This window comes from Aspergillus tanneri (genome assembly GCF_003426965.1).
Source record: "Aspergillus tanneri strain NIH1004 chromosome Unknown AapTan_14_pilon_pilon_pilon, whole genome shotgun sequence".
Lineage (NCBI taxonomy): Eukaryota > Fungi > Ascomycota > Eurotiomycetes > Eurotiales > Aspergillaceae > Aspergillus > Aspergillus tanneri.
This window is the reverse complement of record NW_022984641.1, coordinates 51,831-64,886: the sequence shown is the minus strand read 5'-3', so window position 1 is coordinate 64,886 and position 13,056 is coordinate 51,831. Positions and strand designations below refer to the sequence as shown.

The following is a 13,056-nucleotide window of genomic DNA, read 5'->3' as shown; positions in this document are numbered from 1 at the left end:
GGCCCCGAGTGATTATCCGGAGGATGAGCTGAAGTCCTCGCTTATATGTCTTCCCCCAGGACGAATTCTGTATGTTAAATACCCTCATACAATTCAGTGGCTTAGTTCTCTGGTTTAATGTCAATTCCCCTGACCTTTACAGTTGTTCGGCAACAATAAAACCCCTCAACGTCGGCCAGTGATGCCGGGCGAGTTTCAGCCCCCTGATTGCCACTTCTGGGTAACTAACACTACTGCTAGTCCCATTCTGTTTTGTGGGGTCATAGTTCAAAGCCCATTATACTCCCAAAAGACCCGGTTAGTTCTGTCACCCCCGGTGGCTTATATATGTCTAAATCGATTGCAACTACGAATGCACAAATATGCAAGCTTTAAAGACCACCCAAGCTGCCATAAATGTATACTGTTTGACCACCGGCTACTGACCATCTATTAGTCCGATGCATCACTGATTCTACTCCCATAGCCGCAAGCTTACTCCAGTAAGAAAACGAAACCAATGTGGTTTTCCCCTAGGATTTACAAGTAGCTGATAACCCGATTTCTGCAATGACTTTCGTGCAGCGTTGCATTAGGGTCTACAGTGTAAAGTACTAGACTGCGGGGTTCCTGTCGTATCTGAGAGTCGTCTTTCTACCCCCATTTCATTTCTGGGAGGTAACAGAGCTGCATGTCCCACATAAGAGAGAAGGTGAAGAAGAGCATGTGCAACTAACTAAAGTGACGAAATTCTGCTGATATATCAACGGCTAGTTGAGAACTTCACCCCCCATGGCACTAGCTCCTATTTTAGAACCAAGCGATGTTTAGCTTTTTTGGCCGAAGATCAAGTCTATGCACGACCAGTAACATGCTACGAACTCGAATTTGTGGCTATTCCAGCTGGGAGCTTTGGTTGAAGTCCACGACTCACCAATTTGGACTCAGTGAGTAAGCATTTTTACAGTTATATGTCACCGTATTATCGCATTCTAGAGGACATCTGCATTCAAGATAGCCTACATTTTGACGAGACGACGACAGCAAAGTATCTCCGCCAGCTCATTCATATAGTCTGTACACATGGTAATAACCACGGACTCCCGCTCGCCCACAGTGCCCACCGCGATTGGTTTTTGGGACATCCAGCCATCCAAACTAATGTCCGAATCATCAGGGTTCGATCGGAAACAACGGATAAATCTTCCGGCACACAGACTGTAGTTATGAGGCATCACCACCACGATTCTTTTGTGATACAAGTCCTCCATCCAGACCAGCATAGCGGGGAGGTTTTTCCGCAAGTAAAGGTGGATAGGCTGCTGTGGATGCTTTCACTAGGATCGACGGCCAGGCTGGCAAGGCTTGAGCATCAAGTCGCTGTGCCAAAACAGTTTAGAAAAAGCGGGATGCCAGACTCCTATTGGGGGCCTCTCTGCACGAGAGACAGGGTCGCTATCTCCGCCCTACGGTTCAGAGAGAGACATCTCGCACCGCCGACCAAGGAGGCCGGGCTTGCAGTTAAGGGCTCAAAGTTGCCTTTTCTCGGGCAGCTTTGAGAAAATAGAAGCATTTCAGCTTACGCCTGAGTTGTTGCCCAGAGGGTCCATTGCCATCATGGATAATCAGAGATGGCTCCATCGGAGAAACGAGTGCAGGCCATTTTGGAATGTTTACATAGCCCCCGGGTTAGTTTCTCGTAATCTCAGAGGTTCACAGCAATAACCAAGCACTTAAACAATTCTGGCGATTGAAGTATTCGGGTATTTAAGTAGGGAATAGAGGGTAAACACGGCAACTAGTAGAGCTGTATATAAATGAGGATGGCAATTTACCAGGAATAGTAAAAGAATTGTAAAATGGCCTTCCGAACCGAAATTAAGAAAGTCCTTTTATAATACTGGTAGTACTTTTTTAAAAGTGGTATTAAATTTTCTAATCTGCATAGGTACTTACTAAGATACCCTAGTCATATTTAGGCAGCCCCGGTTGAGTCCACAGGAACGGCCCCCTTAGTCTGCCTGGGCCAATATTCCGCTTCGATGGATTTGAACCCCAGAACACTTTAATCCTTACTAAGACCAACCACTTAGAAAAAACGGCAAGGTTGGTTCGCTGGGGAGCGTTAACTTGGTTTCAAATCCCTCTTTCTGAACCTCGATAAGAGAGACGTATTTACTATCCTGGACGTCCCTATTTTCAGTTGCTTGCAAAGCCCAGGCTGTGAGCTAAGTCGCCCTATTCCAGCCTCACGTAAAGGTCGTTCCTCAAGAGAGCGATATCGGGAGACGCTCCGGCGGCCGACCTAGTTGCACCCTTTAACACTCGATAGACAACCACTTTATCTTTCCCAAATCCCTGATCCAGGGACCAAAGTGGATATCAAGCATAGCAGCTTCCATCGGCGGAGAATTCAGACCAACCTTTATTGACGCCATACCCCAAAAATCACATGGTTGTTCTCCAGTATCTGCATAGATCCCCGTGAGTCCGATCCAAGCTTTCTTAGAGGACTTAGATACTTTGTCTCAACTTCACTGTCATTGCATCTGTATCCAAGTCAATGATTATACACCGAGATTGATAGGGTGCGTCAAATAATACTGCATTGTTAAACAATGTAACTGTGTTGTTTCGGACTAACCTTGCATGGTGTTGCAGTCTGGTACAGGGTCACCCTTCCTAAGAGGTCCCGGAAACATTTCGCTTCCTCCTAATATCCAAATGAATTTCCTGGTATACCTAAAAATATATGCAACGGCATTTTGCATTTCTCGTGGATACAAGGTAGTTGCCGTAAACATCTTTTTAAACACTGTTCATGTAATACGATCCCGTACTACTTTGTTTCTGGTTTTATTTTCAGGTATCCCCACCAGGTTAGTGATATTCCAGTGGCCAGACCCACCCCTTCATACAGGAGTTTATTGGTCTCTATGTCAAATCCTTGAAACCACAGTCACGCACCAACCATACTTTGGCCTATTTAGCGGAGTCAAGTTATACGGGATTCTCTTGCATAGCTGTGACCTATGCAGTTTGGTCCAAATCTGCAGTTTATAAGAATCCATGCGCCAAACATTGGTAGCATGTATAGCGCATGCTTCCCTTATAATGGGTATCTAGCTGCCTTGTTCGGTGAGCATTAGATATCCCTAGAGGGAATAAGTGATACAATCTACCACAGGAATATGCCAAGAACAGGGCTGGATTCTAGAAACGTCGAAACAGTAAAGTAGGGCCTATCTTAATGTAATATGGCAGGGGTGAGGAATTATCAAAATCCCGCGAGCAGTGTGCGTGGAACTACCGGGTCGCAGCCATTGTTATATTGTTAAAACATTAAGCATAGGACCCAGGATGCCATTAGAGGACTTGAAGCGCTGTCGAGCCATCGTCCCAACGCTGCATACGATTTTGACTAATATCTGCAAAGTGAGATAACATTGCAGCACTATGCAGATCAAGCTGCCGCAACATAATTTAGCGGTTTCACAGCCCATAACAGGCCGCCTTTACCGAACACGAATAAATGCAGAACGGGACCATAGCGCCTTGATCAAGCTCTTTGCACAGTGTGGCGCTGTTTACAGATACACTTAGAAAAGTAGTCATTGTTTAGCAAAAAGGGTCACGGGGCAGCGCCAGCACCTGGTAGTGTAATATATATGTTGTGCTGGTCATTACACCTTTGATTGTTCTTGACTGTTTTTGATTTCGTTAATGTATAATAAGATCGGATACCCAGTGTAAAGCTGCATTCGGTAAGAATTCGGGCGGCGGGTAAGCAACCACCTGCTGCGGATAAACTGCACCTATATGCAGAATCCGCTACCTTTGCAGTTTGGTATGGATTCGGTGCGGTAGTGAATCTGGTTTGGTATTTTAGCCTTATAACTGCTGGCCACCTTCATTGGGAAACACAAATCAATGCAGAGGGGATTTTAGCATGCCTTGGCGCCGTTCACGGAAGATTCGCTACTCATCCGCATTAGGGAAGATCTACTTAGTATACTGATACTATTTCAACAAAGGTATTCCTATTATTCCGACAGTGTATCCCTGAGGTCGAATCAAATATGGTCGGGGCATGGTCTGAGCTGAAGATATGCGACGGTCACGCCTTCGACGCGGAAAACGTCTCTGTCCGTGATGACCTTCTGGTTTCGATCTAGATCACACTTATAGATCCACGCGGTGCATTCGGGCCGATGCGAAGAGATCTGCACTCCACCGTGTGGTCACTGTGCCAGCGGATAAGACCACAACGGACAGGGTTATGCCCAACCCCCGTCGGATGATAATATCCAGACGGCTTCACCGTCGCTGGTTATAATGGATGTAAGGGGGCAAGGCGCATTCCCATCTGGCCTGTATATCTATCAGTAGTCTTGACTTCCAGGTGCCGACAATGGTAGGTGGTTGTGCCCTGCAGGTGACCGTGACCGGCGTTTTCCGCCGAGGATTCGAGTGTGTCTGATTCCATATAATATGATCAATAAGATATTCCACCTAGACAGATTGCATATACACGGATTGACGCCTACCAAGAAAAAACAAAATTCTTTTTGCGGAAGTAAATCACATTGTCCCAGTGACTCCACAGTATGATGGGCCCTAGAAAGGGATACAAATTAGACACGGGCGGGCAATTTATTCCCTTGATTTGTCCGAGTAGACCGCATACGCAATATCCCCCGGATATTGTCTCAGCCAGCTCGTTATATATATAGCACGGCACTGTGCTTTACCACACCCGCCTTTTAACCACCAGAAAACAAAACAGGCAGCCCGACGATACCGATATCTCATACCATTTAGATAAATCCCCATCGTCTAAACATGAATGTTAGGCGTAGGTAGGAATAGTGGGAAGTTGCTTGACCCTAACATTCCGGGGTAAACTACCGAGACGGAGATTATAAATAAATCCCCCTGTAATCCCTAAACAATAAAATGAAGATCATTATTATGCAGCATAAAAGCCGATTGAGAGCGGTCCACTCACCACTCTCAACCCTTAAATTCAAACCCGAGACTGGACGGAGCATTTGGAAAGCTCTCCCAACCGAAACATATCCTGCATCGAATGGTCCCACCGATTTTGGCTGTGTCGTCATCTCGGAACCGGTGGCTAAGTCAATCGTCAACTCATTGCATATACTTTTACAAGATTTCGGGTACACAGATGATCTAGGAATTCATCGCTACTATAGTATTTCCATAGATAAATCCAACAGTCTTGAGCAACATCACGGCGCTGGAAGGGTGATGAACGGGGAGACAACAGAGGGTAAATGTGGGTCCGATGCTTCCTGATTATTTCCTACAGGGAAATAAAAAAGAATAGATATGTTCTTGTTAGAGGTTGCGGATATATTACCCCTGCTTTTCTTAGACACTATCATCACTATCATGTTGCCATCAACCTAAGATGACAATCCGTTGTAATGTTGGACCCAGCTTCCAGCTCGGTCAAAACAATGAGAATCATCTGTTCAAGGGGAGTTCTAGACCAATTTGTGGTACTAGGGATACTTTTTGTACCACGGTGAACTTCCATAAGCAGGCATCTAGTCGGATTCAATTGGTCTATCTATTCTGACACGGTAGCCATCCATGGATCTAAGATTATGGTGTACTAAAATAAATAGTAAAATGACCTTCAAAATAAGGATAAGACTTGTCTGGGTCTCGCAAGGTAAACTAGAACTAGTAATTAATGTGGAGCATCTCGGACCTCTCGGCTCCTTACTAAAGCCTCCACGTCGTAAAAGATAATTATGGATGTAGACCAAACACTTTTATAGGACAGTTTGCTGGCCATATAGTACTGTATAGAATGATGCACAATGAACTACGGCGAACAGAGCAGCAGGCCAAGTAGAAGTGCGATACAATCAAAAAGAACGAAACATTATAATTCGAACCAAAGATTCCAGTTCATTACCGATTAATCCATCAGTCATTCATTTTCCGCAGCCATCGCATAGATCAAATCACATTGTCGCTTTTACAGAGCCAGACCGACACCCGGCAAATATAAGAGCATCCAGCGAGCCCAGTTCTTATCGACAAAAAGCCGGGCAGCGGCGCTGCCGCTCGGACTGGCCGAGGGAGAACCGGTTCCGGACGAGGTGCGCGAGGATCCGTCACTTGTGGTGGACGACGTATCGCTGGGTGAGAGGCAGACGAGGTGGAGGAACGGGTAGTCGTCGACGACGGCGGGTTGAGGAGCCTGAGCCCGAGCCCGAGCTGGTGAGCTGCTGACGCCACTTGAAGAGCCCGAGCCGGTCGGGCTAGCGGTGGAAGACGACCCAGTGCCGGTCTGGGTGCCGCTGGAAGCGCCTGTCCCGGCAGCAGTACCACCGTCAGTGCCAGAAGCGGGGGGAGACCAGTGGGAGGACCAGGGAGCCTGGGCCAGGGTGACGCTGCCGGGAGGAGTGGCCGAGTCTGAGAAGGTGGGCAGGGTGAGATGGGTCCGGCCGTCGCCCCGAGCAGGGGACACGTCGGTGTTGTCACCGGCCTGGGCGCAGGCGACGAGGCCAGTGAAGGCCAGGAGGGCCGTAGGACTGGGAGAGGAATATACATTATTGGTATTTGTATGTACGTAGAGGGTAGGTAATAGCAACACTGAAAATAAAGAAGACAAAAACACGCTGAAGGGAGAGAGAGCTTTCCTTTTATAGCATCACCACAGCCACGCTGACACAGCCCCCGGCACCAACAGCAAACGACATTGATATTATTAGGTGTTGTTACGTCGACATCCGGTCTGTACACCAGCCGTCTCATCCGTCAGCAAACAGTCAGGTAGTCATGAGTCCATCTGGGGAATTGGAAAGACCAAGACCAGTAGCGGGCAAGGCTGATTCTCCGCTGCGTCGCTGGTGCAGAGGCACCGTCGTTGATCGGCGGCATCGACTGGCCACAATGCCACGACCGCCGGACCGCCGAGTGGGATCGACGCTGCTCAGGACCGTTTCAGTGACGAGGCCTTAGGCCGATGCGTTTTTTTTTATTTTATAATTTGTCTCTGATTTTGTTTTGTACATGAGTCGGCAGATCACCTCATTCGTCCCCATTATGTCATTGCATAAAAGCATTGCGCAAGCCTTTGCATGACTGACGAGTCTATTTTTTTGTCTTTTATGTCCTGTGGTGACAGCAGCGACGCGGTTAGTGTCATCGTCACTCAGACAGGTAGGCAATCCTGGTAATAATCGTGCCATTTCCTACTCCTGCTATTAATTGTCATCCCAACAGCTTCTCGAAACTGTTTCATGATGGGGTAAGCGCTAGTTATCGAATCTATAGCAGAATTAAACAGGTAATTAAGTTAGTAACTATAAGATTGGCGGTTTCTCTGCCACCTTTATTGCCTCACGAGTTCAAAGCGCCGTCTTATTTTACCCGTGTAGCATGTCAAAGGCCCACGCATCAATTCCAGGTTTGTTTTATTAGGTAGGTGAATATTCCACATGTTTTGAGCATATATGCCATATGATATTGATGACCCCAGAGCGTAGACACTGATATTCGACTTTGGAGGTGCTCGGTCTTGTTTCCGCGCCAACCGCCAGGTTACTGGGGTACTATTTATAACCCATCAACTAGGGGCAACGGATATTAACCAACAGCAGTAGAACAGGAGAGACATACAACGGAGATACCTTTCGATTTAAACATTTGTTAGGTCCCTCGATTAGGCAAATGATGGAGCCCACTGGTGCTGTCGTACGCGGTAGCGGAGAACAGACGATGAGACAGAAAGCGGATCATATATTTCTGTCTGGGACTGCTACGCGCGCGGTTCGCATATGCGTGGGTGACCTGTTAAATACTATTTTGTACTAGCAGTAAAAGAATATCCAGGAACAGAACATTCAACATTTTAGATGAGCTCACACAGTATACGGGGATCCTCTCACAAAGTGAAACAATCCCACCGATGATTCTTCTTAGACATCTCACCCGCCAAGTCCCTGTCCAGGAAAAGATGCAGGTTCACCCTGACTTCTATGCAATCATGCTTTCTCATACTCTCCCAAATGCCCAGGCCACCTCCGATACCATCGCCGTCCCACATCCTGATGACTGGTGATTCGATGAATGAATGTCCCTCCGATACGCCCCTTTGTACATCTGATTGAACGTGGCTTCCGCATCGGACCGAATCTTCATCGCGGCACTGTCCCTGATATGCCCCGGAATCTTCAAAGAGAGATATTCTCCGCGGATAGATCCAGACTCATTCCCCCGAAACACCGGGATGGAGAACCGCGGACCGAGGGAGACGCTGCCGACGAAGTTTTAGGGTGCCAGACTCACGCGGTGCGTGGTGGCTGTACAGACTCCGCCTGTCAGCCCTCCAGAGCGAATCGGATATTCACGACCAGGGAGTTTTTTGATCGGTGATGCGGGGATCCATTCTCCGGCTTTATTTGCACCCTCCAGTCCCGGGGTGAGGTGTGGCTTGGAGCAGGAATGTGAGAAAAAAAACTGAGTTCTTTATGGGCGCCTACACCTTGTGTTTTCTTCCTCGGATGGATGGTGGTGGGGGGATATTTGACCAGCTTCCAGTTTATGTTGAGAGGGGAGCTCGAACACGGTTTCAGAGCATCTGGGAAGATCTAGTGCTTCCGCCAGCTGTGGTCTGGAATTCATCTGCCAATGGGCCTATCGCCAGGGTATGACTCAAGAGCATGGCGGGAAGCCAGGGATCGCAGTTTTGTCCGGCCACTGGTTATTATCGCCGTTTCATACAAATTGACGATGTGAATGCCTACCCGATTAGGACCCTCGAATATTGCGGATACAGTGGCTCGTCCGGACGAGGAGGCACCAGTTGCAAACTAGTATGTATTAGTGCCACAGAGCACCGCAGCCTGGGATGAAGAGTGATAGATCATACATCAAATTGCTCTCGATAATCCGACTTTACGAGCTGTGAACTCTGCCCCAGCCGAGAATACCCCAGGAAGTGTTTACTGCCGACCATTTCAATTTCCACTCTTTTCCAGCGGTAGATCAAAAGGGTGATTGCCTTGGCTACTACAGGGTTGTCCTCCTCACCTCCGTACACCGGCGGGTTGGTGAGATAGAAGAACCCCACACATTGACGAGAGCATTGCGCAGCTCTCTCAGGAAGGTGGCCTTGGTATCCGATGAGGTTGGTGAGAGAATAGTCCAAGACAGGATGGTAGAAAGGGAAGTCCGGACAAAGTCATGGTGGGATGATGATGACGGAGAATGGGCGGAGATGTCATTCTTAGTGGGTGGTTTTAGTGTTCGCGCCATCGCAGGATCGTTTGTAGCACGCCAATCGAAGAGGCTTTTGTGACGCAAATTCCATGCTTCGAAGTGTGCTCATATGCCCATCATGTCGAGCCGCATGTTTAGCCTCCAACATAGCTTTATGCTCATTTTGCGGCTTGACATCTATCTTGAGTCATGGTTCATGCGTAATCGAGAGCCTATACCCCTGTTGTGACATCTTCGCGCATACAAAGATCGGCTAGTGCTCGCAGTCCTCCCAGCCTTGTTCGGTCACATATCTTACTGTTTTCGTGATTACTGTGTGATAACCGAAGAGTCCGCCATTTGGCTATTTTATAAGTTCTCTAGGATCGCATGGTAAATATCAGGATCCAAGGCGTCCTCCTTTCCGGTCCCGAAGTACAGTACATCAGACGTTCTTTTCCCTCAATCCAAGTCATAACAATAAATGGCCCTACGCTGGTTGTATTCTCTTCCAACATCCTGTGTAGCCTATGGTGCGAGGGACAGGATGCGGGTATTGTTCGCAAATGTACTTATCAGCACCGCCTCGTTGCGTACTTTTTCAATAAGAAACATGATTTTCCAGACAGGAGAAAACAATCAGCCGATCTTCATCGTCCCAAATGAAGATGAAATCCGAAGTTAAAGGATCCCGAAGATATGGAAATGGCCGCAAACATCACGGTTAGTCTCTCGACTTGCCATCTCGCACATCCCTTTAATCAGGTCGAACACAATCTGATGCAGCCCTTTGTCAACTTCTTCATAAGGCCATTGGGTGTCATCAAATCCATAAGAGCTCTACAGACAGGGATGGTAATGCCAGGCTGAAGTCGGTTAAACCGGGGACTTCCATTCTAGGAAGTCACTTTATCGGTGCTTGTAATTTCATTTTCGTGAAAAGCGTAAATGAGCTCTTCTAGATAAAATCAATAAATGTACCATACCCTCCGCCAGGTATATAGAAATATTCTAGAATAGCTGACAGACTGTGGTTTAGAAGTGTTGTTCGGCAAGACAATACTAGTGCTGGCAACGAAATAGAGGTAGTAGTAAACTGAACGAAATAAAAAAGCCTCTACCAGTGCGGGGCTATGCTCAATTTTTACACTTCATTCTGCATTCGAGACGTATTGACTTACAGGGTAGTACCAATATACCACAGGCTACAAGATCACATCCACCATCGCATGATCTGGCAAGACAACGTTAGACCCTCGAAGTTCAACTTCACCTCAAAAGCCGGTTTATCCCAAAGAATAAAGCAGTCTTGATCTGTCCACACAAAATTGGGATCATGCAGTTCCATGTCGTCAAAGTTAAAATTACGACCCGCGCCAAAATAGGAACGATCCAACGTATGCCAGACTAACGAAGAATTAGTTAAGCTTTCCCAAAGTCGGTAAATATCATATTTGCGCCCAATACAGTTCCGAGGCCCGAAGCTAAATGGTTGAAGTACAGTCTTACTGTCGTTTTCGAACCGAGGGTCACCCAAAAACGCTCTTGAAATGAAGCTATCAGGCTCGGTGAATTTGACAATGAATGGTATGCCGCGAGCGATATACAGAAGTAATTGTCTTTAAAATATATTAGTGCGATCAAAGATCTAGAATTTAGGTAATTTACGCCCCCAGGAACCCATTTCCCGCGATAGTATCCCCTGCGGATCTATAATTCGGGGCAACCCAACAGCGACAGGAGGATACATTCTCAGTCCTTCATTAATCACGGCATGTATATACGTCAGTTGACAGCAAGCCTGCAGAGTTATTCCTGTCATCGATTTGAACGCGGTTCGCACTTCAACTGGCGTATATTAGGGCTCTTAGCAAGTAATAAGTAACACCCGAAAGCAGTGTCGCGGTTGTTTCGGATCCCGCAATAATTAGAGTGCTTGCTTTATTACACTACCTCCAAAACTCATGCCCTTCCTTCAGTGTCTTGATGTTTCAGGATGTGGTTGAAGAAATCGGCCTCTCATTGAGCTTTTAACCGGCCCAGAACCTTTTGTTTGCCAATTGAGATGCTGGTATCTCTGCCGAAGGATAGATTTGGGGATGAATAGGTAATTTGAGTATTGGAATCCGCCGCATGAGGTTGAATAGGCACCGAATTTGATGTTCCCGCGATAAACTTCACCCATGGATGGTATCTCCGACTCTTCGAGACAAACCAAACGGCTCCCCAAAATGCTAGGTCCTCGATAACGTCGAACGTGGTGGTTGTACCACGACACCATGTCGACGGGCTTGTTCTCATCATGGCATTCTCATGCAGACGCTGAATCAAAAGATCGATGTAGCCTCTGACGATTGGCCTCTGGCCCCGGAGCGAGCTCGGAGAATGCATGCGATAGCAGACGCCCACCGAGAGAATGATCCGCAACGCCGGATTGGATGATGCTGGGGACCATTTGCGGTGGGGTGGGAATAACCGGACATCCTTTTTTGGCCATGGCCGGGACGAGTTCCATATATATGGGTTCCAGGCGTCGCCATCGACGAACGACAGTTCGTCCGGGGCAATGCGAATCACTTTGCCGTATTTTACGTGTAGATCCCTGATGGTTTGGTATACGACCCTTTAAGATGGTTCTGTATGTATGGGATCCGTGTCGCCGCGAAGGACTTGGGACTGAATCGCGCCAGAGGGTGGAAGCAGACATTGTAGATAATTATACCGATGAGGTATAAAAATTCCCAGCCACGATATGTTATTGGTAAATAGACCCGTTGCTATCATCACGCAGGCTCACTTTACCAGTCCAACGGCCAGTCCGGCCACCAACACCGCAGGATAAGATGTTTCGGCCACCGCAATAGCCAAGGGTCTACCCATGTTAAGTCTACCGTATTAGAAACCGGTCGTGTCATGCGAAGGTAATAGGAAATTGCCTGCAGAAGGGACGCCCCGGAGATATTTATCCCTTGTTAGCACCGGTAGCCCCTCTGTTGATCATTTTACCTGACCAGTCAGATAAAAATGCCCCATGCAACTGCAACGGCCTAATACCATGTCAGTGAACATAAAGTAAGAGAGACAGATCCGCAACTCTACGGGGAAAATAACCTGATATTCACCATACCCCGCACGTCATATGCTACTCTCCCCACTGACGTACATATTGTGTTGTAGAATCCATAAGGATCCACGTACGAGGCTGTTACGGCTGGGGTGACTGTTGGGCTGCATGTCCATGCCGACATCCTGAACATATGTTAGCTGTGAAGGAAGATCAAGCATAATGACCTATGTGTGCATATCCTCGCCCTTCTTCAGGATGCAGGTACCATATTAGTGGGTGGTTTGTATATGCGCCATCAACTACGTTTAAATATTGTACACAGCCGTCATATTGAAAGTGTGGAGACCACGGCCAAAGTAACGCAGTTTAGAGATGAAGATATTTAGAAATAAAAATCTCCGGCTGAAGAATAGACTTTGAAAAACTCTCACGAATATGGAGGTGAATTAACTAGGAGTTCTTTTAATCCTGCTGATTGCTTCGACGGCTTGCCTGTCAAAAGGAAGCTCCAAGAATGTCTCCCATTTGTTTGCCTGTCCTAAAAATACGTATTACACTGTAGATTTAGGTATACCTGCCGGTCTGCTTTGATTTTTTTGCCAGCTGATAAACACGCTGGCGAAGGTGGAATAACAATCTAACTACCCTTTCATAGAGTGTTCTGAACGAGAAGATTTTTGTCTAGAAATTTTGGCTATAGCACTATTTTTTGAGGTCTAATATGGATCATTGTATTGAATGCCTAATTTGCTTGTGTGGATCAGGTG

At 47.1% G+C, this 13,056-nt stretch overlaps 2 protein-coding genes across 2 annotated transcripts; both read right to left on the bottom strand.

Moving 5' to 3' along the window:
• Positions 1-5,992: 5,992 nt before the first annotated feature.
• ATNIH1004_002071 (uncharacterized protein) lies at positions 5,993-6,900 on the bottom strand (the record flags this gene model as incomplete). The annotated part of the gene is made up of 2 exons (XM_033566766.1): positions 5,993-6,551; positions 6,827-6,900. 2 exons carry the CDS (start codon positions 6,898-6,900, stop codon positions 5,993-5,995), a joined length of 633 nt encoding a protein of 210 aa, XP_033420632.1.
• Positions 6,901-11,241: 4,341 nt separating this feature from the next.
• On the bottom strand, positions 11,242-12,102 carry ATNIH1004_002070 (uncharacterized protein; the record flags this gene model as incomplete). Its single annotated transcript, XM_033566765.1, has 2 exons — positions 11,242-11,824; positions 12,020-12,102. The coding sequence occupies 2 exons, from the start codon at positions 12,100-12,102 to the stop codon at positions 11,242-11,244; spliced, it is 666 nt and encodes a 221-aa protein (XP_033420631.1).
• Between the last annotated feature and the right edge of the window lie 954 nt (positions 12,103-13,056).